This window comes from Panthera tigris, chromosome A2 (assembly GCF_018350195.1).
Source record: "Panthera tigris isolate Pti1 chromosome A2, P.tigris_Pti1_mat1.1, whole genome shotgun sequence".
In the NCBI taxonomy this organism is placed as follows: Eukaryota; Metazoa; Chordata; class Mammalia; order Carnivora; family Felidae; genus Panthera; species Panthera tigris.
This window is the reverse complement of record NC_056661.1, coordinates 5,955,267-5,982,554: the sequence shown is the minus strand read 5'-3', so window position 1 is coordinate 5,982,554 and position 27,288 is coordinate 5,955,267. Positions and strand designations below refer to the sequence as shown.

General features: G+C 64.6%; 3 protein-coding genes across 12 annotated transcripts in view; 2 read left to right on the top strand and 1 right to left on the bottom strand.

The window, feature by feature from the left end:
* The window catches only part of EVI5L (ecotropic viral integration site 5 like), a 29,418-nt gene extending 21,115 nt beyond the window's left edge, over positions 1-8,303 (top strand). For 3 of the 8 annotated variants that reach the window (XM_042978025.1, XM_042978022.1, XM_042978026.1), the window contains 11 exons: positions 354-407; positions 1,359-1,391; positions 2,487-2,627; positions 3,820-3,924; positions 4,182-4,328; positions 5,643-5,783; positions 5,872-6,027; positions 6,129-6,275; positions 6,363-6,458; positions 6,539-6,634; positions 6,809-8,303. In XM_042978025.1, coding sequence (XP_042833959.1) covers positions 354-407; positions 1,359-1,391; positions 2,487-2,627; positions 3,820-3,924; positions 4,182-4,328; positions 5,643-5,783; positions 5,872-6,027; positions 6,129-6,275; positions 6,363-6,458; positions 6,539-6,634; positions 6,809-7,093 — 1,401 coding nt within the window. In that variant the 3' untranslated portion in view covers positions 7,094-8,303. The remainder of the gene's footprint in view (positions 1-353; positions 408-1,358; positions 1,392-2,486; positions 2,628-3,819; positions 3,925-4,181; positions 4,329-5,642; positions 5,784-5,871; positions 6,028-6,128; positions 6,276-6,362; positions 6,459-6,538; positions 6,635-6,808) is intronic. The other 5 variants (XM_042978023.1, XM_042978024.1, XM_042978028.1 and 2 more) reach the window with 5 other exon arrangements.
* Positions 8,304-11,192: 2,889 nt separating this feature from the next.
* PRR36 (proline rich 36) lies at positions 11,193-22,036 on the bottom strand. Its single transcript, XM_042978018.1, has 6 exons — positions 21,913-22,036; positions 15,013-15,287; positions 14,794-14,893; positions 14,478-14,590; positions 12,229-14,376; positions 11,193-12,030 (listed from the first exon to the last, which is right to left on the bottom strand). The coding sequence occupies exons 2-6, from the start codon at positions 15,278-15,280 to the stop codon at positions 11,519-11,521; spliced, it is 3,141 nt and encodes a 1,046-aa protein (XP_042833952.1). The 5' UTR covers positions 15,281-15,287; positions 21,913-22,036; the 3' UTR covers positions 11,193-11,518.
* Positions 20,589-26,943, top strand: LRRC8E (leucine rich repeat containing 8 VRAC subunit E). 3 transcript variants are annotated; one of them, XM_042978020.1, is made up of 3 exons: positions 20,589-20,669; positions 23,682-23,824; positions 24,586-26,943. In XM_042978020.1, the coding sequence occupies exons 2-3, from the start codon at positions 23,687-23,689 to the stop codon at positions 26,827-26,829; spliced, it is 2,382 nt and encodes a 793-aa protein (XP_042833954.1). In that variant the 5' UTR covers positions 20,589-20,669; positions 23,682-23,686; the 3' UTR covers positions 26,830-26,943. The 3 variants fall into 3 exon arrangements, with proteins under 3 accessions (XP_042833954.1, XP_015396826.1, XP_042833955.1); XM_015541340.2 differs by lacking the exon at positions 20,589-20,669 and adding an exon at positions 23,268-23,295; XM_042978021.1 differs by lacking the exons at positions 20,589-20,669; positions 23,682-23,824 and adding an exon at positions 24,052-24,332.
* The last annotated feature ends 345 nt before the right edge of the window (positions 26,944-27,288 follow it).

Below are 27,288 nucleotides of genomic sequence, written 5' to 3'. Positions count from 1 at the left end.
GGATTGACAGACCCAGAGGAAGGGTCTGCCCGGTGATAGGTGTCACATTGGCCTTTGGCAGGCCCCCGTGTGGGGTGGAAACAGACTCCAGAGAAAGTGGGTGTGGGTGCTGACTGCTGACCCCTGAAAGCGATCACATTGTTTTAAGTGAACCAAGGATTCTTTAAAAAAAAAAAAAAAAAAAAATCTAATGGGCCATTCTGAACAGGGATTGGCCCTGTTTTCTGGAATCACTGACCCAGAACATTTGACCATGTTGCCTGGAGGCGACCTGGCCCTTAAGGGGACAGACCTCTGTGTGTATGGGGAATGGGGCGGGGTTCTGACACACTCCCCCCCCTCTCCCCACATAGAGGCTTCGGACGGAGAACCGGCTCCTGAAACAACGGATTGAGACCCTGGAGAAGGTTAGGAGCGTGGCCACCAGCCTGTGGCACCAACTCCTCCAGGCCCCAAGCAGGACCCAGCAGCCAGAGGGCCGGCCAGCCCCCCGCCCGGGCCCGGGCCCCACCCTGAGCCAGCAGGCCCCGAGGAGCATGGTGTAAATCTCACGGAGCCCCCACCCCCAGCCCCACTGAGATGGGGGCTGCCATATACTCAGGGGTTCCAGGGCCGCTTCGCTTGGGATCGGGTGTGAGGTTACAACCCAGTTCACTGCACACACTGGTCCCTCCTGAGCTGCCTGCATGGGGCGGAAAGAGGCAGAACCGCAGCTTTGACTGAGGTGCCCGAATTAGGCCGCAGGCTCGCAACCGTGGAATTTGGAAGCCTCCCCGTCGAAAGAGAGGAGAGGGGAGGCCTTACCATTGGCGATGTGGTGGGATGGCACAACCTTGACCCTGGCCCCCAGCCTACTTTTAAGGACAGGAGTAAAGGCGGGGGGGCCCACCTTCCTGCTCCTCTCCCCACCTCACTTGGCCCTCCACTGCCCACAGAGAGTAGCCCCCCACCAGATTTTACTGCCCTTGCCCCAAAGTCTCAGTTCTTGCTTAGACTCCACGGGAAAACACTTTGTCCTGGCCCAGCACTGCCACCCCACCCCTCACCCTCCGGGGATGGCGCCGCCTCCCACGCTGAGTTTTCTGGGCCCTGGAGGGTGTAGCTGTGGGCACCCCCACGTCCCCACCCACACACAGACCCCTCTCCAGGACGGAGCTAGCTCTGGCTTTGGTCTTCCTCCGGGGCCTCTCCTGCTGGTTCTTTGGTTCTCTGGTCTCACTCCTCTCTCCCCTGCTTCTAGAGATAGTCCACTGCGTTAGTGACAAGTCATTCTTGTCTGTCTCTCCCCCTCTCCTGTCCCTGTGCGCCTTCCGCTCTGCCTCCTCCCCCTGTCGCTCGGAACCCCCTCCGCCGGGTAGGAGAGCGCTGCTCTGGCTGATAGGTTAATCCAGGTACTGTAGCTTTTCGTCTCCCTCTCCCGTTTCCTTCCCGGTCCCTGCACACCACAGCCAGGGACGGCCTCTTCCTCGGCCACTGCCATGCGGGGGGGGGGGGCATCTGGGGCAGGGGGGGGCAGGCCTGGCACCGTGCATGGGCGTGGCTGGGGCCCGCTTCTCAGGAGAAACAAAGGTTTCCCTAGGGGGGAAGAGGGGTGTGCGCGTGACAGCACAGTGTGTGTGGGTGCGTGTGAGCGTGTCTGAGTGTAAGCCCATGCACGTGTGCAGAAAGCCTCCGCCCTCCGGGGGACACAGGTGGGGGCCCTGAGGCTGTATCAGCAACAGGCCCTGGTGTGTGCACTGCACTGAGCCTCTCTACCACACACACACCACCACCACCACCACCACCACCACCACCACCACCACCACCACCACCCCCCCCCGACCCCTCACGCTCCTCTCTGCTCCTACCTGCAAGGCCTACCATCTCTCACCTGCTTCTGCTGCTGCCTCACCTTGAATGGCTTTATCTGGAAGCTTCTGCCCACCACCTGGTGGCTCCGAGCCTGGAATGGGGGGCAGCCCGAATTGGTTGGGGCGGGGGGATCAGGCTGGGGGGGGGGGTTCTTCGCCCTGGGTAGATGGGGGCCCCAGATGCCAGAACCGGAGAGTTGTAGGAGAGCTACGTCCCACCTCCCAGCCCTGCCCTGAGGGGCTGTCCCTGAGTCCCTGGGGCCCTGGCTGCCTCCAGACCCCCACCTTCACCAGTGGGGCCCAGACTCTGCTGTGCCATCGGCCTAAGTAAGGATCCTTTCTCCCCACCTGGGGCAGGGGCTGAGAGCCAGGAGCTGGCAGGGGAAGGAGCTGCCATTTGGGCTTTCTCCATTTAGGCGCCACAAAGCCTGGGCCCCGGGGTGGCTCTCCCCCTCCAGGCTCCTCCCTGTGCCCCTCCGCACGTGCCCAGGCCCGGCGGGGCTCCCCATCCCAGGCTCTGAGTGCGGGAGACCTCGTCCCCTTCCTTCCCTCTCTGGGCCGCCCCCTGAGGTGGGCCCGAGGGGGGGGGGCATGTGTGAGCGGAGGGCCACAGCATCCGGTCCTCGCTGTGCTCAGGGCCAGGTGACGCGGGCGCAGGAGGCCGAGGAGAACTACGTCATCAAGCGGGAGCTGGCAGTGGTGCGGCAGCAGTGTAGCTCAGCGGCCGAGGACCTACAGAAGGCGCGGAGCACCATCCGGCAGCTTCAGGAGCAGCAGGTACCCGGCCGGGTGGGGCCCCGCACCACAGCCGCCCGGCCTTCCGGACCCGCCCGGTTACTTCCTAGCAGGCAGGGTAGGGGGGACGGAGAAAGCCGGAGGGGACGCGGCTCGCCCCACAGCCCCACACCCACGTCCCACCCGCCGGTGAGGCGTCTGGCCTGCCACACTGAGAACGAGGCAGCCTCGGCGCAAGGGCCCCTGGGAACCAGGCTGCACCTGCAGGGCCCCCTCCCTCAGCTGACGTGGCTGTGATTCCCTAGGGGAATGTCCAGCATGTCCCTGAGGTCTGAAGGGCTGTGGGCTTCCCCGGGGGCCAGCCATGCGGGATGGGAGCTAGAACGAGAGACAGAGAGGGTTCCCTGCTCCAGTGCCCGGCACTTTGCCCTCAGAAGAGGGTCCGGTCTGTGCTCACCGCTCTGAGCTGGCGGAGTCGGGGTGAGGGGGCAGCCCGATTCTATTGTGGGTCATGAACTCTGGGTCAGTGACGGGGGCAGGGGGTGCTCAAGCGAGAGCACCGTGAAGAGTCCACTTCTCCAGGAGGTGGCTTTCGGGTTTTCCTTTGGCTCTGCCCAGGCCACCTTCCTTTTGCCATGACCTGCCAGCGGCACCGTAGCCCTGGCGGCAGCAAGGCTGATGGGGAAACCAAGGCTGGGCTCATCCCAGCCTTGGCACGATGACCCCTTTCAGGCCAGAGAGACTGCCACCTGCCACCCCTGAGCTGCAGAGGCGGGTGAGGCAGAGAGATAGCTGCTGGGGCTGGGGGTGGGGCTCAGCGTGGGGCCCGGGGCCCACACCAGCCAAGGGAGGGCCCCTCGCATCCGTGGATCTCGGAGACCTGCGGTAGCCACGGGCGGCGAGCGGGCCCTCCCCTGGGAAGGGGCCAGCAGCCAGGAGAGGCTGGGACCACCTCCTGGAGAACCACCCTCCCGGGCCTCCAGGCATCGAGATGGGGCCATGGCTCCAGCCCCAGGGCTTGCTTCCCTCACCCACCAGGCGGGTATCCACTCCCCTGGGGCTCACCCTGGGGTATGTGCGTTGAGAAGCCTTCTGGGCCCTGAGCAAGAGCCTGATCCCAGCAGACTCCCCACCCCTTTCTGTTTTGAAATGAGGGTGCAGCGAGAGGAGGGAGGTGGAGGAGGGGCAAGAATGCCCCAGCCCCACGCTGCTCCCACCCCCACTTTGTGCTTAGGCGCCGACTTCACCTTGGGGAACGTGCCTGGGAGAACCCGTCCTCCACCCCAACCCCAGCAAGCCTGGGAGCCAGCCTGAGGCCCTGGAAAGAGCCCTGCAGAAGGTCCCCACTTTGTGGCTTTCCCAGCAAAGAGGCTAAGCCAGGCGGGCTCCACCCCTAGGCACCGAGCATCAGAAGCCCCATGATGGGGTTCAGTTCCCTCCCCACGGGGGCAGAAGGCACAGGGAAGGGGATCCAGGGCTTCTCCTCACCACCGCAGCCGCGGCCCCCTCTGCCAGCCCAGGGGCTCTGAGGAGGGGGGGGGGCAGAGCCCAGGCCTGCGGCCAGCTGGCAGGAAGGCTACTGACCCCCAGCTGCAGCCCTCTGCCTGCCCCCAGGACAACCCGCGCCTCACTGAGGACTTTGTGGCCCACCTGGAGACTGAGCTGGAGCAGTCACGGCTGCGGGAGACAGAGACGCTGGGGGCCCTGCGGGAGATGCAGGACAAGGTTCTAGACATGGAGAAGGTGCGACTGGGCCGGCAAGTGGGCAGATGTTGGGGAGACCGTGGAGGAGGGGAGGTGGAGAGACCAGACATGCTTCTGGAGGTGCATGAGCAGGCCCTAGTTGAGAAGGGGTGACCAGACAGACCCAGTGGGGCGTGTCAAGCCCCCCTGCCCTGGATATCTACACACACACACACACATCAGGGCACACACAAAGCAGCGTGACTCCTCAAGGGACAGCAGTGTGGTGGCTTTCACGGGCTTCCTGGATAGCCAGTCCCACCTGCCTGTGTCTCCACAGGCCCTGGGGTCCAGGATGGAGGTGGGAGGGAAGGCCAGGGTCCCTGGGGGTTGCTCTCCCCCTCCCCACCTCCATACAGAGACCACCTGCTCCCACCTGCTACTCTGAAGGGCACCCCAGACCTCCTGGGCCCTCCTCAACTGCTGTCACCCTGACTCCATGTTGACTCAACTCCCACAAAGCCCTGGGAAAGAGGTGCCCCAGCCAGCAGGGGGCAGCAGAACGCACTCACACCAGGCAGAAGCCGTGCCCCACCTCCCTCAAGCCTGCACTATCTGGGGTGCCCTCCCAAGTGGGTTGTCTCCACCCCGCCCATGGGCCTCTCAGGCTCCACCAGCTGGCCCAGAACCGGGCTTTCCTCCCACCTCCCTCCACATCAGAGGGAAATGTGCACACCAGGACACCCTGCCACCGTCCCCCAAGCTCCCAGACTCAAACTGGGGACGGTGAGGACCTCTAGCAGCAAGCTGGATTTTGATCCAAGGGACTGGAGCCCTTGGAACCGCCAGGCCTAGGCCTAGGCCTAGACTGTCCCTCGGCCTGTTCCAAGGAAAGGGGCTGCCTGTCCTGGTCTGGGGGAGAGAGGAACAGGGAGAGGGAGCTGTGACCCACAGCCTTCTCGGCTGTTGCTGGGGCAGGTTCCAGGTCTGACCATGGGCCCCAGGGGGTGATCTCGGGTTCCCACGTGGCGGGGCACCCGCCCTATCCCAGCCTACTTGGTGTTATTAGCAGTAACATTTATGGAAGACCCACGCGTTAGGCGGTCACCCTGAGACAGTCCAGTGAGAGCGGGTGCCGTTCCGCCGCAGGATTTCTGCGGATCTAGGCCCGGGGCCCCGTGGGGTCGGGTCTGCTCCCCAGGGGCCTGGGCTGCCTTCCCAGTGTATCCCGGGGTCTGGGGGCGAACCCCTCCTCGCCGGGGTGCCCGGGGTGGAGCTCAGAAGACCGCGAGGCAGGGGTGTTGGTCCCGCCGGCAGGGCCGCCCGACGCGCGGCTTCCCCCGCCCCGGGCGCTGACCCCCTCTCGCCCCGCAGAGGAACAGCTCGCTGCCCGACGAGAACAACGTGGCGCGGCTGCAGGAGGAGCTGAAGGCGCTCAAGGTGCGGGAGGGCGAGGCCGTGGCCTCGGCGCGGGAGCTGAAGCTACAGCTGCAGGAGCTCTCGGACACCTGGCAGGTGAGGGCCCCAGCCCGACGCGCGCGGAGCGGCCCGCGCGACCCTCGGGGCTGGAGACGCACCGCCCGCCTCTCCCCGCCCCCTCCAGGCCCATCTGTCCCGCGGCGGCCGCTGGAAGGAGTCCCCGCGGAAGCTGGTGCTGGGCGAGCTGCAGGACGAGCTGATGAGCGTGCGTCTGCGCGAGGCCCAGGCTCTGGCCGAGGGGCGCGAGCTGCGGCAGCGCGTGGTGGAGCTCGAGACGCAGGTGGGCCCGAGCGCCCGCGCCGCGGCGGGGGCCGGGGAGGGGGGGGGTGGCGGGGTGGGCCCCGCGGCTGGGCCGTGACCCCGCCCCCCGGCCGCCCTCAGGACCACATCCACCGCAACCTGCTGAACCGCGTGGAGGCGGAGCGCGCGGCGCTGCAGGAGAAGCTGCAGTACCTGGCGGCGCAGAACAAGGGGCTGCAGACGCAGCTGAGCGAAAGCCGCCGGAAGCAGGCGGAGGCCGAGTGCAAGGTGCGCCCCCGCCCGCCGCCCCGGCCCGGCCCGGCCCCCGCCCCGCCGCGCGCCTTGACGCGCCCTCGCCCCCTCTGCCCCCCCCAGAGCAAGGAGGAGGTGATGGCCGTGCGCCTGCGGGAGGCGGACAGCATGGCGGCGGTGGCCGAGATGCGGCAGCGCATCGCCGAGCTGGAGATCCAGGTGAGCGGCGGGGCGGCGGCGGGGGACGGGCCCCGGGGCGGGCCCGGCCCTGACCCCCCGTGACCTGGCCCGCCCCGCAGAGGGAGGAGGGCCGCATCCAGGGCCAGCTGAACCACTCCGACTCGTCGCAGTACATCCGCGAGCTCAAGGACCAGATCGAGGAGCTGAAGGCCGAGGTGAGCGCGGGGCCGCCCCGGCTGGCGCGGGACGGGCGGAAGCCCCGCGTGTCCTCGGCGGGTGACGCTGGGGCGTCGGCGCCCGGGAGGGCGCGGGAGGAGCGGCCTGGCGGGCCGGGCTCCGTCCGTGGGCGCGTCCGTCCGCGCCTTCAGCGCGCCGGTTCCCCGCCCCAGGTGAGGCTGCTGAAGGGCCCGCCGCCCTTCGAGGACCCGCTGGCCTTCGACGGGCTGGGCCTGGCGCGGCACCTGGACGAGGACTCGCTGCCGTCGTCCGACGAGGAGCTGCTCGGCGTGGGCGTGGGCGTGGGCGCGGCGCTGCAGGACGCGCTCTACCCGCTGTCCCCGCGCGACGCGCGCTTCTTCCGCCGTCTGGAGCGGCCGGCCAAGGACAGCGAGGGCAGCTCAGACAGCGACGCCGACGAGCTGGCTGCGCCCTACAGCCAGGGCCTGGACAACTGAGGCCGAGCCCCGCGTGCGGAGCCAGGGGGCCACCACCCCTTCCGCCGCCGCCTGGGGCCGCACCTGATAAACTCCGTGCGCTCCGTGGTCCCGCCCACCCGGGGGCTAGGCCCAGAGCGGCGCGGCGCAGAGGGCAGGGCCGCGGGCTGAGGATCCTCAGGGTCCCCCGGCAGGCCCACTCTCCACAGCAGTGTTTACCCATCTTGGTCTGTACCCCTCCGGGTCCAGTTCCCGGGAGGGTCTGCCCCTCTTAACAGCCAGGGCAGGGGACGACCCGGAGGTCCCAGGACTGGACGCGCAGGAAGCTCCCTCCTCCCAGCAGTCCCTCTTCTGGGACACGGTGGCCCTGCTGGGAAGGGCCCAGGGGCTAAAGGAGGCCTGAAGAAGAAGGGGGGCGGCTCTGGGCTGGACATTACCACCCCACGATGCCCCTGGGGACCCTTGGCGGCTGGGCACAGATGGCCAGGCTGGCCTTTCCTGCCTGGTGCAGGCATCATGGCCCCTGCAGCAGAAACCAAAGTCCCCCCTACTGTGTGCAGGGCCACCTGGGGTGTGAGCGGACAGCGGAAACCAGCCCAGGCGTGGGCAGTGACTGTCCCTGCTTCTTGGGGGCCAGAGCAGCTGCAAGGAAGTGAAGAGACCCCCCTCGCCCCAGCGCCCCCCCATATTCCTGTGTGAGACACTCTCATCACCTTGTCTTGGCCAGCGATGGAGAGGCTCCCTCACCCAAGCTAGCCTGCTCTCCAAGGGGGTCCCCAGCCTCTTCATCCCTTCCTTCCCTGTGGCCCCAGCCCCACCCTCCCCAGGGGAGGACTCTTCCCAGTGGTTACCTCCCCTCCGCTGCTCATGGTGGTCCCGTGGTCTTTGCAGAGTCGGAGCTGAGAACGGTGCCAAAGTCCAACGATGCCCCCAGCCCCTTGCCCCCAGGGCCTTGCGACCCTCGGGCCTGACCCTGTCGGTGCTCCTGGAGCCCGGAGCAGCATCAAAAGCAATCTCCCTGGCGCTTCCTGGGGTGGGGACCCATGGTCAGTTCCCCCGTCCCGGTTGCCTACTCCTCAGTGTTACAAAAGCCTGGGGACCAGGGTGGGCGCCCACGGGGCTCTCCCACGTGCCCCCCACACTGCCCACCACCATTTTGCACACTGCCTGTTCACACTCCACACGTCGCCCAGGCGGGAAAGATGGAAAATAAAGTGTATTTACACAGTCACAGACAAGGTGCGACAGGCCTGGGGGGCTTGCAAGCAGCCGTGAGTCCCCAGCCCCTTGTCCTGAAAAGCAGTGTAGAGGACATCAGACTGCCCCACAGTTTAAGAGAATCAGGGGTAGGGGACCAGCAGGGGTGCCAAAGAGGCTGCCTGGGATGGGGGACAGCAAGGGAGAGGAAAGGTCACTCGTTGGCTCAGTGTGAACAAAAGTGTGGGGGCTGGGAGAGATAGTACGGTGCGGGGGGGGGGGGGTGGACAAGTTGCAAAGGACTTCAAGTGTCAGGCTGACAGATGGACGCTTATGTCTTGCTATTTTCAGAAGGGTGGCTCTGGAGACGGTGACAGGGGGGAGGTATTGGATGGGGGGCCTGATTTTCCACCTGGACAATATGCTTGGGCCTCCCAGGAGAGACGTGGAGGCATGAGGGGCCCCAGGGCTTCAGGAAGATACAGGACCTGGTTGGGGTTCGTTCAAACTCACACCCATCCTCAGGCCTTCCAGGTGCTCTGCCTTGTGCCCAGCTCTGCGGGGTCCCCAGTGTGGTGGAGACAGACAAGGGGGTGGGGGGCTGAGCCTGCCTACCAGTGGGGTGAATACCCAAAAGAATCCAGGAAGGCTTCCTGGAAGGGGCGGGGTGGGGGGTGGAGTTCTCTCCAAAGGCAAAAGCAGAAAGCGAGACTTGGCGGGGTCAGAGGAGGCACATGATGCCTATGAGGAAGGAACTGGAGAGAGCGGGCATGGCCAGACTGAGAATTGCTTCTCCAGTCGGGAGCCAGAATTTGTGCTTTGAACTGAGGGCACTGAGGAGCCATGGAGGGCTTAGGTAGGGGAGGGGGCACCAGCAGATTGACCACAGTGTTGGGGGTCAATCAGGAGGCCAGGGCAGAACCCAAACAGCTGGACAGTAGGGACAGTGAGTAGGCAGGAGCTCTCCTGGGGGAAGGAGGCCCGGAGAGGCAGAGTCCGTAAGGGGTTTCTGCACGGAGCTGAGGCAGGTTTCTGGGGCGGGGGTGGGGGGGAGCGGCAGAGCCAGGGATGGCAAAGGGAGGCTTCCCAGGGAGAGAATCTTAATTGGGTCCAGGCAGATGCCAACCAGGCCCTGCCCTCTGCACCCAAAGTGCCCCTACCCACTGCCACCTGGTACCGGCCAGGGAGCAAGGCGTGACACCGGTTATGCACCAGCACAGCCAAGTCCCACATATTGACCCATGGCTCAACGATGGTGTCTCCACGAACCATTCCCAGCCTACAGATTTAACACTGAGACACCCTCCCCCCAATGGCTGCCACCCCTCCTGCTCCCACAGGGCCATCCACCCCAGCTGGCTCCCCGGGGTGGGGCAGGGCCCTGGGGGAAGTGTCTGAGGTTCTGCCGGGCTCCATCTTAGAGGCGTGGTCTTGATGCCCTGGTGCCCAACATGTCAGGATTCAGCCCCTACCCTTGACTTTGTCCTAGCATCTGGAAGCAAGGCCACCTGGGTCCTTGCAGGGCCCAGCTAGAAAGGGAATCTCTGTGGCTTGCCACTGAACCGAGCTTGAGCGCGGGAGCGTGCTGGTTCCCCCCCATACACATTGGCCCCTAGGGGTGGAGGTGCCCGGTCCCACTGGGAGAAGGCCGACTTTCTCCTAGGACTCCAGACTGACATGAGGGGTGGGGACAGGCAGGGCTTAGGGATTAGGTCTGACAGGAACATGGCTATAGGGTGGACTACAGGGACTGGGTCTAGGGACAGAGACAGGGCTAAGGGTTCGGCACAGGGTCCCACTCTGTCCTTTTACCTGCTCTGTGGATTGTGGTCCCCCCCACCAGGGAGGACCCTCAGGGAGAAAAGGCCTAGGGGCTGCATTTTCTGGAGTGACACTGGGGAGGACAGGTCTGGGTGGGGCTAAAGGGGTCCAGGGTCGAGGTGACTCAGTTGCAGGAGGAAGGACAGCAATTCTGATGGGGGAAACAGGTGAAGACAGATTGGCGGTTTTGTTGAGGACTCTCGACTGTGGGCCCAGGCAAGGTTGTCTGGCTGGAGGGGCTCGAGGAGGACTCCCTGAGATGGAGGGGAAGATGAGGCCCAGGGGTTGGGAGGCACAAAAGGGCCTGGTGAGGACTTCCTGGTCTCCCACCCGACCTTGGGAGAGGCTGCTCCTTTCCCGCAGAACCCTCTCAGCACAGTCGGCTCCCCAGGGACAAGGAAGCCTGACGCCGGAGGATCCTGTACCCTAGAGTCCCGGGGCCGGAGGAGTCCTGGGCGCAGCTGCAGACCTACCTTCTGCATCGGAACCTCCTCGGTGAGCGGAGGGCAGTGTGCCCGCGGGCTGGGAGGGCGCAGGAGGGAACGGAGATCGCCACTGGGTCTTAGACGACCCCCTCCCTTCGGCACTCCAGGGCGTGCGAGGTCAAGGGGCGCGCACCGTGACGAGGGGGCCTCAGGAAGAGGTCCCCCACCCTCGCCCCCGGACCTGGGCGAGCCCTTCCTGCACGTCTTTCCCCCTTCCCGCAAGAGCTGCCGGCTCCCTTAGCGGAGTATAGGAAGAGCTTCGGTCGTTCAACAACGCTGGGCACGTCTCAGCTCAGCCATCCGGTGGTCGGGCAATTCCACCGGGCCGCTCCTGCGCCTAACTTGTCCACCACGAGTCAGACAAAAAAAGCCCACGTTCACGCACGTGCGTGGGGGCGCCGCGTCGGGGACTCAGCACCAGGTCCCACCCCAAGCCTGCCTCACGCGCCCATTTTCCTTAGCAAAGAGGCACATCTGCGTGGGGCGCGGGAGGCCTTCATCCGGAGCTACAACCCGCTCGCGCACAGCCTCCAGCACCGGCAGGCCCAGCCCCTCTCGCCGCCCCGCGGTAGACCCCCTAGGCGACTTCGAAGGTGCACAGGCTGCAGCGTCCCGGCTTTTATTGCAAACTCGGGCAGCGCGTGGTAGACAATACACAGGACGCGGGGCGGAGCCTAAGCGGAGGGAGGGGGAGGGGCTCGAGGGGAGTCGGCGTGTTTCCAGGCCAAAGGGGCGGGGCTCGAGGGAAAGACCTCGGCCACAGGCGTGGGTGGGTCGAGAGCCTGACCCAAAATCTAGGGCTCTAGGGGGCTACGTCCAATCCAACGGGAGCCAGACTCCCGAAGGAGAGCAGACAGGCGGGCAGTCTAAGACGCAGAGGCGTAGCCAGAGGGGCGGGTCCTAAGGCAGGGATGGGTATGGTGGGCGGGGCTAAGGGTCTGGCTCAGTGGAAGGTCTCCACCTCTACCACCGTCCAGTCACCCTGAGGGGAAGCCACGTCGTCCGGGGAGAAGCTGGTGACCGAGGTGATGCTGGCGCGGGACTCGTCCAGGGGAGACAACAGTTCAGCCCAGCGGCCCAGTTCGGCGTCGCTGAGCGCAGTCCGGGCACCCCCCGCGACGCCACCAGCCCCCGCAACCCCTGGGCCACCGCCGCTGCCGCCAGCGGCACCCTCGGCCGCAGCTAGCAGCAGCGTCCGGCTCAGCAGGTGCTGCACGACGCTCGCCTGCAGCGCCCCCAGCGGCAGCTCGCCCAGGCGCGCCGGCTTCGCGCCGCGCGAGGTCGCCCCCGCGCCTGCTCCAGCCACGACCTTCCCACCACCCGCGCCGGGCCCAGGACCCGAATCCAGCGCGTCTGGGGCGGGGGTCGCCGACTCGGGCCCCTCTGCCTCGTAGATGGTGCACAGGCCGTCAGCGGAGCCTGGCCCGGCAGAAGGAGGCCAAGGCAGAGGCGCTCCTACGGAGAGAGAGGCTGGAGTGGGCTCAAGGGGCGGGCACCTGGGCTCCAGCCGCAAGGCCCCGCCCCTCCTCCCGGTTCCGCCCCAGACCCGACTGCCCTGCCCGCGAGCTGGAAAGCCCCGCCTCCCATCCCGCCCTCCTACCATCCCCGGACTTCGCTCCTCCCACAGCTCGGCGAGGTCAGGGGGCTGCTTACCTGGGGTGCTGCGGACAGCCAGCGGCGGAGGGGGACCTCGGCTCCAGGAGGCCGGGTGGCAGGCGGCGAGCTCCGCGTCGGCGGGAGGGGAGGCGGCGGCGCCGCCCTCCGGCCCGCTGTCGTAGCCGCGCAGCTCTTCCGGCGTGCTGGTGGCACTGCTGCTGTGGCCCGCCAGATCCGGGCCGCTCAGCGTACTGGACGGGCTGCGGGAGGGCGGTGGCGGCGGAGCTGGGGCCAGCGCCAGGGTCAGCCGTGGGCCCGGGATCGGGGCATCGGGACCTGGGGTCGGGGGGCGGCGTGGGGCCTGCAGAGGGGGTGAGTCCAGGGGAGAGGGAGGGACCTGCAGCGGGGGCAAGGCCAGGGAAGGTGGAGCCTGAGGAGGGGGCGTGGCCAGAGGCGAGGGAGGAGCCTGCAAAGGGAGACTAGAGCCCTGAAGAGGAGGTAGGGCCAGGGAAGGTGGAGTCTGGTGAGGGGGCGTGGCCAGGGGCGGGGGAGGAGCCTGCAAAGGGAGCGTAGAGGCCTGGAGAGGAGGCAAGACCAGGGAAGGTGGAGCCTGAGGAGAAAGTGTGGCCAGGGGAGAGGGAGTTGTCCGCGGAGGGGGTGAGGCAGGGGGAGAGGGAGGAACCTGAAGAGGAGGCAAGGCCAGGGAAGGTGAAGCCTGGAGAGGGGGAGTGGCCAAGGGAGTGGGAGGGTCTTGCAGAGGTGGTGAAGCCGGAGGGGAGAGAGGGGCCCGCAGAGATGGTGGGGCCTGAACTGGGAGCAAGGCCTGAGGGGGTGCGGCCTGTAGAGGGGGTGTGGCCAGGGAAATTGGAGTCTGTGGAGGAGGCGTGGCTAGGGGAGAAGGTGCCTGCAGAGGTGGTGAGGCCAGAGAGGGTGGGACCTCTGTAAAGAACCGGGTCGGAGAGGGAGAGGCCTGTGGAGGGGGTGTGGCCAGATGAGGTGGGGTCTGTGGAGGGGGCGTGTCCAGGAGAGAAGGCGGAGCCTGCAGCGATGGTGAGGCCAAAGGAAATGGAGAGCACAGAGGAGAACCCTGCAGAGAGAGGGTGGTCAGAGGGCAGGGAGAGGTTTGTAGAGGGTATGTGGCCAGAGAAGTGTCCTGCGTGGGAGGTGTGGTCACTGTATAGGGCATAGCCTGAAGTGGGGAAGGTGATAGGGAAGGACTGGTCCGTGGAGGGGGAGTAGTCAAAGCAGAAAAGTCCTGCAGAGGGGGTGTGGCTTGGGGAGAGGGCGGATTCAGCAGAGAAGTTTCTGGAGTCAAAGAGGCTTGTAGAAGGGAAGTGGCTGGTGGTAGAGGAGTCGTGGCTGGTGATCCAGGAGCCGACAGAGGAGGTGTGGCCAAGGGAGAGGGCAGAGTCAGAAGAGAGGGCAAAGCTGGAGAAGCTTGGGTTGGGGGCATACTCAGCAGAGGGGGTGACACGGATGGAGAGAATGAAGCCTGAGAAGCGGCCGTAGGAGAGGTGGATGCCTCCAGAAAGGAGGTACCCACGTGTGTGGGTGGGGCTTGCGAGGGGGGTGTGGCCGGCGGAGAGGGGAGGGTCTGCAGAGCGAGTGGAGCAGAGGAAGGAGGGGCTAGGGGAGGGGGCGTGGCCAAAGGGCAGGTAGGAGAGCGAGGAGGGGGCGTGGTCGGTGGAGATGGAGGGAGAGTGGCCGGCAGGGGAGTGCCTGTGATTTGCGGAGGCGGTGCCAGTTGTGCAGTCAAACCCGGTGGAGAGGGTGTGGCTATTGGAGGAGAAAAGCCCGGCGCGGGGGTAGCGCTCTTCCTTGGGGGTGTGGACTGGCGGGGGCGTAGAGCCTGCAGCCCTTTCGCCTTGGGCTGCGAGGGCTGCGAGGGCTGCCCGGGAGCCCGGGGTGTTCCACCCGGCGAGGCCCCGGAGCGGGCAGGGGAGGACAGGGGAGTGGCGTTGGAGCCTAAGGGGCGTGAGGCTGGCCTCTGGAGACCTCCGCCGGCGCTGGGTCGCCTCCTGGTGGCGGGGCTCGGCTCCGCGGCACCATGCTGCGGGGTACTGCTCACGGATTTCCTGGAGGCCTCGGTCGGAGGCCGCGGCCGGGCATTCGGAGCTGCCCGAGGGAGACCCACTTCAGCTCCTGCAGCCCGGGACCGACGGGAGGTGGCTGGGGAAGGGGCGCCTGGGGAGGGCCCGGAAGAGTCTGGGGACGAAGTAGAAGGCCAGAGGGTCACCGATACTTCCAGGCTGGTCCCCTTCACTGCCCAGGAACCCCGTTCCCCACCCCACCCCCAGGCCACGTACCTCTCCGTGCCCCGGCGCTCAGCGGGCTCCTTCTAGGTGTTTCTGGGGCTTTTCCTCTGGCCACGGGTTCCTCAGCTGGGGGCCGAAGCCCTTTCTGCGCAAGAGTGCCTAGCCTAGGGACAGGAGCGGCCCCGCTCAAGAAGGAACTCTTTGCTTTCTCCCAAGCCTGTATGTTCCCACCAATGCCCTCTCTGGGGACACGCAACCTGTGCCCAGCGACCTGCAAATGCACCCACTCCCCCAATTCATGTGTAAAACTGAAAGTTTCCAGTTAGTGACACTAGTCCTTGCCAAAGGGACTGGAGAGGCATTTTACCTGGTGGTCCCGCTGGCACGTCCGGGGCTAGAGACAGAGCCTGGGCCTGGGGTCTTGGCAGGGGCCCGCTCCCCTCTCCCAGCAGCTGGGGGCCTGGAGGCTGCGGGGAGAAGGCCAAGTCAAGGCGGTGCCTCCGGAAAGGAAGGGGAGGCAGCAGCCTCACAAGGAAAGGGGGAACAGAAAGACGGGGTCTGAATCGGGGCAAAGAGGGCGGGATACCTGGACTCCGGGGGCCTGTCCCAGCGCTCCGAGTTGATCCCACCCGGGGAGCAGCCTCCGGGAGAGCGGCTGCCCGGGTACTTCCAGCTCGCTCGGCCAGGGGCCCTCGCCCTGCAGCTCCCGCTGCCCCCAGAACTCGGAGCGCCGCGCTGGTTACTGGGGGAGGGGGTCGAGGAGACCCCGGGGGTCTGGGGGTGGGAAGGCCGGGAGGGCGAGAAGCCGGAGTCCTTGTGGCGGCCCCCGCCCTGGCCTTGTCCCTCTTGTCCATCCCGCACCTGATGAGGAGACAGACAGATCAGCATCCCAGCTCCTGCGCTGCTACGCTGCCTGCAGGGACCCGGGTCCCGGCACCTCGCTGCTCCTTCCCCACCCACAGGCGCCCACACTTCGGCTTCGATCCACTTCCCTCCCACCCACACACCCACTCACCAGCCCAGCTGCTCACGGTGGTCCCCTGGTCCCACCCCCACCGCCTTCCTCCAAAGCTGAGAGGCCCTGCCTGCCCCAGCCCACCCGCCTCGGCTCCCTTTCAGGACCCGAGACCCACGCCCCTACCCCTCGCCCCTTCGGAGACCCGGACCACCAGCCTCGGGGACGGGGGTCTGCCACAGGCTCCAGCTGAGGGGGACGGGAGCGCAAGCCCTGGTCCCCTCCCCGGCCCCCAGCGCCCTCCCCGAGGATGCGGGCACCTGCCAGGGGGAGGAGCGGCCCCGGCGGCCCGCGAAGGGGCTCGCGGAGACAAAGAGCCGCGTCCGGAGCCCGTCCCCCTCCCCCAGCCGGGCCCTGGTCCGCTCCGCCCGCTCCACCTGCTCGCGCCGCGCTCACCTCGGGCTCTGGCCGCCCGCCTCTCCACGCTGGGTCGCCTGGGGTGGGGCCGGGCGGGAGCGCCGGGGCTGGCGTGAGCCGCCGGCAGGCGAGGGGAGGGGGCTGCGGGCGGTGGCGCGGGGAGCCGGGCCCGCCCCTCGGCCGCGGAAGGGGAGACGGGGGCGCGCGCGCTCGATCCAGCCCCGGGAGGCGGCGGGCGGGAGCGCGCCGGGGGCGGTGGGGAGAGGCGCGGTGGAAGGAGGGGCGGCTTCTCCGCGGCCGCGCCGCAGGGCCCCAGACTCCCAGCCGCAGGGGCTTCGGGAGGGAGTCCCTTGGGGTCCCGACGGGGCCTGGCCCCTTCCTCCAAACATACACACCTGCCTTGGCCCCCACCCCAACCACCTGGCGACCGATGCCCGCCTGGACGCGGATAGGCCGGGCCCTGGCAACCAGGGGGCGGGACCATCGTGCCTCGTGCCCAGTCAACCAATCCCGCCGCTCAGTGTCCCTGGTCCCAGTCCTCGCCTTCTCGACAGCGGAGGCCGGCCCCCCAGGGTCCCCGCGGGCCTCCGCCCCTCTCATATCCAAGGCTTTTCCCAGACCCCAGGAAGCCCCTACATTGGTTGCGGGAGGCGGACCACGGAGAGAATGCAGCCGTGGGAATTTAGGGGTAGGCTCGGATTTGGGAGAACACAAGAAGAGAGGAAGGCTGGGGAGGGCGGGGAGAGAGAACTGTGAGAGGCTCCGAGCCCTCGGCAGGGCAGGGCACCCCCCTCCCCACATGCTCCTATGTCAAGTCAGCAAAAGCAATTAGCAGAGCCGAGCTTTGGGCGGGGGGGGGGAGTCAACTGGGGGGGGGGTGTCAAAACTGGTGCCTGAAGGAGCAGAGACGACCCTGTCGGAGGCTGCCCAGCACAGCCGGTGGGAGTGGGAGGTGCCTTTCCCAGCCCGCGCAGGGGTCTCCGTGGAAGGACCTCCACAGGGGACTGGGCCAAGGGGGAGGTAGGAGTGGGAAGACAGAGCCGGCCGCCCTCCTTCATCTCTGCTTATTGCTAGGACACCTACCCCCCCCCCCCCACACACACACACAGTGCTTTCTACCTCTGATACCTCCTCTGTCCAAACTGAGCCACCCCCTCCCCCATCCCAAAGAGCCAGCGCCCTCTGCCCCAACCCTTTGCCCATCACATGCCTGCATGCCCACACAGGAGCAGTTCACTACTGTCTGGACCTGGGGGGGCTTCGTGCACAGGACGGGGCGTGGGGGGCTTTGGCACCTGGCTGAACCTGGACAAGGAAGATAGACTCAACTAGGGTGTGGCCGGAAGCAGGGGTTTGGCTTTCTCCCCTCAGGAGTTGCGCCTGAGTTCAGTTGAGGTTCGGGGAATGGAAGAGAGAGGGGGCAAGGTCAAAACCCTTTGGAATTTGTCCTTTCAATGACCCCTCCCTCCAGTCTGGGAGAGGTGCCCCCTCACCATTCCTCAGGGCGCTGCCCTCCAGAGTAGATCATTCTGGCCTCACCTCCTCCCCAAGTCTTCCGAGCATCACCTGTGTGAGCCCCTTCTGGCATGACAGCAGCCTGGTTCCCCCCCCCCCCCGCCCACCCGCCCATTCACCAGCAGTGCCCTTCCCAGCAAGTCACATCCACTGGCCACCCCCAGATGCCTGCCCCTCACCTTTTATAGTGCAAGGCCCCTCCGAGGCTACACTGAACCCACTCTGCATTTCACTGGGATCTGGGCTCCTCCTTCTTTTAAGAACGCTCTTCAAATGTCCATCAACAGGGACGGATTACGCAAACCAGAGAGTACCCTACAGTAGAATATTCCTCGGCCAGAAAAAGCAACAAACTACTGGGGCGCCTGGGTGGCACATTTGGTTAAGCCTCGACTCTTGGTTTCGGCTCAGGTCATGATTTCACAGTTCATGGGTTCAAGCCCTGCGTCTGGCTCTGTGCTGACAGCACAGAGTCTGCTTGGGTTTCTCTCTCTCTCTCCCTCTCTCTCTCTGTCTCAAAATAAATGAATAAACTTTATTTAAAAAATTAAAAATAAATAAAAAGCAACAAAGTACCAAGCCACTCAAAACAGGGACAAATCTCAAAAATATCCTGCAGAACAAAAGAAGCCACACACACACACACACACACACACAACGCGCTGCATGATTCCATTTATATAACATTCTGGAAAATCCAGGCTAATCTGTAGTGTCAGAAAGCAAATCAGTGATATCTGGGGCCAGTGGGAGAGGGAGGTGTGAACCACCCATGACACTCACTCTCAGGTTCCCGACCCTCAGAGATTGTGTGAGACAATAAATGCTAGTTGCGTTAAGCTCCTAGGCTTGGGGGTGATTTGTTTGGCAGCGATCGATAACTACCTCCCATTCACAAAACCTTAAAAGCTGAGTGTTAAATAACAAGTGTCGGTGAGGATGTGAAGAAATGGGAGCCCTCGTGCACGGTTGGTGGGAACATGGTGCAGGTGCAGCCGCTGTGGAAGACCGGGCAGCGGTTCCTCGAAAAAATGAAACGGACTTCCCATATGATCCAGCAATCCCACCCCAAAGAATGGGAAGCAGGAACCTGAAGAGATATTTGCACCCCTGGGTTCAGAGCACCACTATCCACGACGGCCAAGGGGTAGAGGATCCATCGACAGATGAATGGATAAACAAAATGTGGTCCAGCCACACAACGGAATATTTTTCAGCGTTAAAAAGGAAAGATATTCTGACACCCGCTACAACACGGATGGACCTCGGCAACGCGTGCTCGGTGGCAGAAGCCAGTCACGGAAGGACGAACACGGTAGGATTCCCCTTACGCGGGCTCTCTAGGAGAGGCACGTTGGTAGAGACAGACAGCAGGTGGCGGGAGGCAGGGGGCCGGGGCCGGGGTTTAATGGGGACAGAATCTAGGCATTGGAAAATGAAAAGCGTTCTGGAGTCGGACTGTGGAAATGGTTTCAGAACAACGTCAGTGCACTCAATGCCGCTGAACTGCACACTTCACCGCGGTGACAGTGGTAAGTTCTATGTCATGGTATTTTACCACAATGCTTTTTAAAGGCTGGGTGTGATCGATGGGGGGGGGGGGGACTCACGCGCCACCAATGGGGGTGTGAAGCAGACGGTCCTTCGGGAGAATAACTGGAAGGCGTGGTGCATACGTGTGTCCCGTGACCTGGCTGTTCTCCTGGGGCGTCTACACCTGTGGCAGGTGCCGCAGAGTCCCCTCCGCCCCCCCTTCTCCAGAGCAACCCGCAGCCTGACAGGAGCTGACGGGTCAGCCCTTCTCAACCCCCTCGCCCCTTGGGTTGGACAACTTGGCGGTGTGTCCTCCACTGTCTCCCAGCAGAACAGAGCCCCAGCTGCCTGTGAACCTGCTCCGTTTACCCTCACGGATGCCTGCTGGCCTCCTTCCTTTCCCAGGGTCACTTCCCAGCTACCCCCCCCCCCAGGTCGCCCTGGGATCACCTTCCGGGTGGACCATTTGCCTCCAATTCCCTGTGTCAGGGTCTGCACCTAAGGCGACACCTCAGTCGTCCACCCACCTGTCATTTACTGAATGCCCCCCCACCCCGTGTGCCAGGTACCATCCCAAGGGTTGGGGACACAGCAGTCATGGGGCTGCCGTCACAGTGACCTCGGCGATTTGTACAAGTGTGCAAAGCCATGTGTATCAGGATGGTCACCCCGGCGTAAAGCTGTAGACCAGGGCATGGGCACTCTCAGAGAGAAGAGGGCCTCCTGTCTGTCTGTCTGTCTGTCTGTCTTCGAGCTGCCTGTGGTAGAACCCACAGACACCTGAAAGAGGCCGGGTCTCCAAGGGTCGTGCCCACTACAGGGCTTCGCAGAGGAACCCAAGCTTAGAGGGGGTCTCAATCTTCGAGGTTTCAAGCCTCGGGTCTCAGACTGTCTCCAGTCTAGTGGAAGTCGTGAGCCTCCCCGTGGGGGAGGGATCTCATTCCCCCACTTTGTCAAGGTCCCCTCTCCCTTCAGTTTTGCAGACAGAACGGGTCAAAGTTCACCGGATGCCTCCAGGCTGAAAGGGTGCTTTGCCAGTGTAAGACCCAGCTCAGGCCTTCTCGGCCAGGGAGGGATGAGTGGGGGTGGGGAGGCAGCCATCCTCTCTAGAAGCTGCCCTCCCAGACCGGACTCCAGCCCCAGATCCCAGAGCCTTCCAGCCCTTGTGCCGCCCCCAAGACCTGGGAGCAGCTTACCCATCCTCCGAAGTTCGGAGAAGGTCTCAAGGCTGGGCAGGGCCAGACAGGTAAGCACCCCACTCTGCTCATCCTCCCTTGGCTGGGTGGTCAGAGCAGGAAGGGGAAGCCCCCTCCCTTCCCCTGGACTCTGTTCCTCTGGATTTGGCAGCCAGGTGGCTGCCCCTTGGGGTGGGGGTGCGGGCAAGGATGAGGAGGCCCTTCACCTGTTCCTGACAGGGTCTCTACAGCTTAGATCCTGGAAGGGGGCCCACAGGCCGGCTTTGGGAGCCGCGCAGCGCCTCCGGGGGGGGCCCCCCTAGTTTCCCTGACTGCAGCCCGGCCCAAAGTTCTAAGACCTCTGCCCTCCGGCCCACCCCTCACCCTCCACGAGATCGTGGAGAACTGGATTCGGATTGCCCTCCTCCCGCAATCCCTTGGCGTCTGGAGTAGGGGGCGACCTGGGAGGACCCAAAGGGAGGCGGAGCCAAGACGTCCCCGGGGCGGGCGGGCGGGGCGGCTCCCGGGCTCCTGTCCCGCCCGCCCGCCCGCCCTGACTCACCCAGGCTGGCCCGGGAACTCTGCGGGAGTCCCGGCTGCTCCGCTCCCAGGGACCCAGGAGTTGGGCCCAGCGTCCCAGCCAGAGTGGTGAGTAGGAGGCTCCCCGTCCCTGGGGACCCGGTGGCGGGGTGGGGGTCTGGCCCACGTGAGGACCGCCCCAGGTGCCGCCGGCACTGCCGCCTGAGCCCGCGGCCCGCCCGCCAGGGACACAAGGAGCTGGGGAGGGGGTGGAGGCGGCGAGAGCCTCGGCCTTGGCCAGACCTAGGGCGCCTGTCAGGGAGCAGGCCAGCCTGGCCAAGGACAGATCAGCAGGCTGGGGGAGACCCCCATGGGGTCTTGGCCATGTTCCCCTGGACGCCCCAGAACCCTACCACCGGGGGTCCCTACCAAGTTGCCCTCTCTGGGACTATTAAACCTCAAGACTCCCTGACTCCCAAGTCCTGGCTGGGCAGCTTGGAAAAGTACTAGGTGGAGAGTCCCCAGGCCTGGGGCCTGACCCAAGATCTGCTACTAGGGGACCCCTACCCCCACCCCCGACCTTAGTTTCTCTCTTGTGTAGAAGTCAAAGGTTGGACCTGTGTGCTTCAAAGCCCGTTTCAGGGCTGACAGTTACCCCTGTGTCCTCCTTGCCCTTTAGCACGGGTTGTGGGCGAGGAGGGGCACTGGACCCCGAGCACCCACCACTGCCCCCAGGAGGCAAGCTGGGAGCCTGGGGAGGGTCTGAGAGGGGAGACGCAGGGGTGAGGCATGCATAGTAGAGCTGAGGCTAGGCGGGGGGCACGACCCCGTCCCAGGCCGACCAGAACCCCCAGGGCCTGCCCTGCAGAGCAGCCCTCCGCCCATCTTTTCTCTGCTAGAACATTCTCTGCTAGAACACTCTTCTCCGGGCTCCTTTTGGCAAAGATGCTGCATCCCAGCGAGAGGTTCTCACCCAAGATGAAGCAGACAGGGCGCTAGGGGACAGATGAGACTTGGGAGTCACGCCTCACATACCGCTTGTAGCTGTGAAAGCTTCAGCTGGTTCCTTCCCTCCCCTTGAGTCTGGAAAATGAGGGTTGTGGTGCCCTCCCTCCCCCAGAGTGGGGATTCAAGGAGGCACCGGAAGCATCTGGTGGCCATAAGTTGCGTATGGCCGTGCTGTTGTTTTCCTCTGGGCTCCCCATCCCTGGAGCCCTCTGCCCAGGGCCCTCCCGCCAGCCCTGCTCAGACAAAGGGGGGGCCAGCCTTGTGTCTGTGGAAGCTTAATGGCAGGTTCAGACCATCGAGTTTGAGTCATGGAGACAGATAATGATAACCCCAGTGTCTGCCTCTGATGGCGTTGTGTATATACCTTGTTCCGTGGGAGCCACTGGGCCATCCACCGGGGACCCTCGGTGTCGCCGCCGTCTTGCCTTTGATTGTAGTCTTGACCTGGTGGATACTGCAGCTTCCGCCACTGCGAGATGGACCCAGGCAGGAAGTTGGTCCTCGCCTGTGTACGTGGCATTTCTGTCGCAGCCCCAACAGCGGAGCCGTGTCCCTCACAGGTACCCGGGGCAGGGAGAACGGTGGCTGGCTGGAACAGGTCCTGGGTCTCCCCTCAGCCCAGTGTATACGGCTCCGGGTACCCACCTGCATCCGTATGCACACTCCAGAATGCTCCCAGGTGTCCCTTTTGGTGGCTACGTTGTTCATGTGGCCCCCAGGGTGCTGCTGATAAGATTCCCGGCTGACGGCACTGATACGCTGGGGCACTTCTACTCAGCTTTTCTTTTAGGACAGGGCATCAAACTGAGAGTGAGGAATGGGGCATTGTGGGAGGGAGCCCGTGCTCTGTCTGTGCACCCCCTGCCTGTCCCCGGCTCTGGGTGAGTCAGGGCCTGAGTCAGGGGGGCCCTGCCCCTGCCATCCCTATGTGAGGGCCTTTGAAGGGATTAGAAGGTGTGGTGGACTACCTCGCCCTCAGCCCGGCGGGCAGGGCTTACAGCCCGCATCCCTGTCCGTCTCTACCTCATCCCCGCCCGGGAGTCAACCCCAGGCCTCAGGGACCTGGGGACTGCAAAGGGAGGCAGGGTGCTGTGAGAGGCAGTCCAGCCTGGGAGCCCCCTCAAAAGGCAGTGGGGGCCTTGCGGCCTCCCTTTCCTTCCGCCCAGCCTCCGGGAGAGGGGGAGGGAGGCTCCCCAGCTGCCTGTTCTGGGAGGGTGATGTCCCAGCTTGTGGCCCATGCCCCCACGTGACTCACTCCTGGCTGTCCCGTATCTGAAATAATGATACCTTGGTCTAAAGTGAAACCCAGGGACAGACAGAGCGGGCTGGCCGCCCAGGAGCCTGGCAGCCCAGCCCCAGCCCAGACAGTAGGTGTCACTCTGGCTTTGTCCCTGAGTTTTCCATTTCCTGATCCTCTGCCCTCGGGCCATCCTGGCGACCCCCTACCCTCCCAGTCAGAGCCCAGGTTTCTGTCGTCTGCCTCAGTTTCTAGGCACTGATCCCTCTAGAAACCCAGGTGTCCTAGTCCTCCTTCCCCTCCACTGACCAGCCTTCAGCTTTGCCCCTCCCTGCCCCTCAGGCCCTGTAACCAGAGCCAGGCTCCAGCCGGCTTTTCCGGTTGGAGGTTGGAGGTGGTGCCCGGAGCGCCCCTGAAGGGGGTGGGGGGCCCACACCCCGGAAGTCCTCAGCCTCAGACGCTCTCTGGCCCGGTGGCAGAGACAGCAGAGGCTAGCGGTCCGGACACCAGGTGTCTGGAGTCAGAGCGGCAGAGCGAGTGGTTTGGGCTCGTCATCAAGGGTGGGAGATGGCTGGGTTCTGGGAGAAGGCCACTCGGGCAAGCAGGAGGACAGCGGCTCCGTGGACTGCCCTTCCTGACCTCTGAAAGGGCGAGCGGCGTCAGAGGGGGGGCAGGGATCCCGGGGAGCAGATGTGGTGAGACTGGTAGTAGCTTGGCTTCAGGAAGGAGGTGAGGTCTGGGGGAGAGAGGGGCACACAGCTCGTGCCTTCTGCCAGATTCGGGCAGGGCAGAGCACAAACTGGGAGCAGAGGCGTGTGTCTGGCTCCTCTGGGGGTCCGCCACCAGACGCCCCTTCTCGAGGGTCTCTGCAACCCCCGCCTCCTCCTCTCCCATAGGAAAGATGATTCCGGTGGCCGAGTTCAAGCAGTTCACGGAGCAGCAGCCCGCGTTCAAGGTGCTCAAACCCTGGTGGGACGTGCTGGCGGAGTACCTCACCGTGGCTATGCTCATGATCGGGGTCTTCGGCTGCACCCTGCAGGTGAGGCGCGAGGCAGCAGCGGGGCCTGGATGGAGCGCGGCCTGTAGGGGTTGGGGCCTGGGTGCGTGGAGAGGGGCGGGGCCCGGATGAGCGGGTAGTTGGCGGGGCACGTAGGGGGCGGGGCCCGGGTGTGGCCCGTCTGTGGGGGCGGGACCTACAGGGGCGGGGCCTGTTTGAGCGGGTCGGAGAGGCGGGGCGGGTGGGGTCGCGGCCCGGATATTCCGGAGGGCTACCTGCTCTGATCCCACAGTTCCGGAGACTGAGCGTGTGAGGTCAAAGGGTTGACAGGGTTGTGTGTTTCTACGGGCTGTGAGGGAGCATGTATGTGTCCCATGCCTCTCTCCTGGCTTCTGGTGGCCTCGGGCCTTCTCTCATCTCCCTTCTGCGCACGGGTCTCTGTGCAAATGGCTCTTTTTTAAACGGACACGGTCGCACTGGATTAGAGCCCACCTTAATGACCCCACCTTAACTTGATCACATCTGCTTTGCAAAGACTATCTGTCCACAGGTATTAAGGATTAGGAGGTCAGTATCTTTCGGCGGGGGGGGGGGGGGGGGGCGGGAGGGAGAAGGAAGATGCAATTCAACCTAACTCCTTTTTTTCAGACAAAGATTGATTCTCAGAAGTTTAGTGACTCTTCCAAAGTCACAGCCCGCTGGGGACAGTCAGGGATTGGGGTCTCCCACTTTCAGCCTGCCTTTCTCCCCCCAACCGTGCAGGCCATCCCAGCTCCTTGGCCCTGTTTCCCCCTCATTCCCAGGTGACACAGGACAAGATCATCTGTCTGCCGAGTCACGAACTCCAGGAGAATTTCTCAGAGGCCCCCTGCCAGCAACTGCTGCCTCGGGGCGTCTCCGAGCAGATGGGGGGCCTCCGGGAGGTAAGCGGCCTCAAGAACAATCTGGACCTCCAGCAGTACAGCTTCATTAACCAGCTCTGCTACGAGACAGCCCTCCACTGGTACGCCAAGTACTTCCCCTACCTGGTCGTCATTCACACGCTCATCTTCATGGTCTGCACCAGCTTCTGGTTCAAGTTCCCCGGCACCAGCTCCAAGATCGAGCACTTCATCTCCATTCTGGGCAAGTGTTTCGACTCTCCGTGGACCACACGGGCCCTGTCCGAGGTCTCTGGGGAGAACCAGAAGGGCCCCACCACCGGACGGGCGACAGCGACCGTGGAGGCCTCGGCGGGGCCGGGAAAAGCCAATGAGGGTGAGAAGGAAAAGGTGCTGGTGGAGCCCGAGAAGGTGGTGACTGAGCCACCAGCCGTCACCCTACTGGACAAGAAGGAGGGTGAGCAGGCCAAAGCCCTGTTTGAGAAGGTCAAGAAGTTCCGCGTGCACGTCGAAGAGGGGGACATCTTGTACACCATGTACATCCGGCAGACGGTGCTCAAAGTCTGCAAGTTCTTTGCCATCCTGGTCTACAACCTGGTCTACGTGGAGAAGATCAGCTTCCTGGTGGCCTGCAGGGTGGAGACCTCGGAGGTCACGGGCTACGCCAGCTTCTGCTGCAACCACACGAAGGCCCACCTCTTCTCCAAGCTGGCTTTCTGCTACATCTCCTTCGTGTGCGTCTACGGGATCACCTGTCTCTACACCCTCTACTGGCTCTTCCACCGGCCCCTCAAGGAGTACTCCTTCCGTTCTGTGCGGGAGGAGACGGGCATGGGTGACATCCCCGACGTCAAGAACGACTTTGCTTTCATGCTGCACCTCATCGACCAGTATGACTCCCTCTACTCCAAGCGCTTTGCCGTCTTCCTCTCCGAGGTCAGCGAGAGCCGCCTGAAGCAGCTCAACCTGAACCACGAGTGGACGCCCGAGAAGCTGCGGCAGAAGCTGCAGCGCAACGCCCGCGGCCGGCTCGAGCTGGCCCTCTGCATGCTCCCGGGGCTGCCCGACACCGTCTTCGAGCTCAGCGAGGTGGAGGCGCTCCGGCTGGAGGCCATCTGCGACATCACCTTCCCCCCGGGCCTCTCGCAGCTCGTGCACCTGCAAGAGCTCAGCCTGCTTCACTCGCCCGCCCGGCTGCCCTTCTCCTTGCAGATCTTCCTGCGGGACCGCCTGAAGGTCATCCGGGTCAAGTGCGAGGAGCTCCGCGAGGTGCCCCTGTGGGTGTTCGGGCTGCGTGGCCTGGAGGAGCTGCACCTCGAGGGGCTCTTCCCCCCGGAGCTGGCTCGGGCGGCGACCCTCGAGAGCCTCCGGGAGCTGAAGCAGCTCAAGGTGCTGTCTCTGCGGAGCAATGCCAGCAAGGTGCCGGCCAGCGTGACCGACGTGGCCGGGCATCTGCAGCGGCTTAGTCTGCACAACGACGGGGCCCGCCTGCTGGCCCTGAACAGCCTCAAGAAGCTGGCGGCGCTGCGGGAGCTGGAGCTGGTGGCCTGCGGGCTGGAGCGCATCCCCCATGCCATCTTCAGCCTGGGGGCGCTGCAGGAACTTGACCTCAAGGACAACCACTTGCGGTCCATTGAAGAGATCCTCAGCTTCCAGCACTGTCGCAAGCTGGTCACGCTCAAGCTGTGGCACAACCAGATCGCCTACGTCCCCGAGCACGTGCGCAAGCTCCGGGGCCTCGAGCAGCTCTACCTCAGCCACAACAAGCTGGAGACCCTGCCCACCCAGCTCGGCCTGTGCTCTGGCCTCCGCCTGCTGGACGTCTCCCACAACGGGCTGCGCTCCCTGCCGCCCGAGCTGGGCCTCCTCCAGAGCCTGCAGCACCTGGCTGTGTCCTACAACGCCCTGGAGGCCCTGCCAGAGGAGCTCTTCTTCTGCCGCAAGCTGCGGACGTTGCTCCTGGGCTACAACCACTTGAGCCAGCTCTCGCCCCAGGTGGGGGCCCTCAGGGCCCTCGGCCGCCTGGAGCTCAAGGGCAACCGCTTGGAGGCTCTGCCAGAAGAACTTGGCAACTGTGTGGGGCTCAAGAGAGTGGGGCTCCTGGTGGAGGACACCCTTTACGAGGGCCTGCCAGCGGAGGTGCGGGAAAAAATGGAGGAGGAATGAAGCGAAAGGTGGGGCAGGTTGGGGTAGAGGCCTTCCGGATGCTTCCGCCCCAGAATCTCTACTATCGTCTTCAAGCGAGGTGGCCAAGAGGGCCCAGGCCAGGAGACGAGGAGCAGACACATCAGCCTTGGGTTGGGGGGGGGGGGGGAGGGTCCAGACAAGATCCTGGGATTGGTTTGTCCGAGAAGAGACAGGAGGCTGTGGATTTGGGGTGGACCGTCGTAGAGGGCTCAACTCAGTCACAGGAGTCTCAGACCAAAAGCACACCTGTGTCTTTGGCTGGCTGTCCTGCCCTCCCCCTGGACATTCTAGCTCAATTAGTGCCGTATGTGGGGGTGAGGCACATCCCAATGGGATTTCAACCCTTTCTCCCCCAACCCGAACAGCTTACATCTGCGGTTCTCTCCCAAGGAGGGGACACAGACACAAGGGACCAGCGACCCCTGCCCCCAACTTTGA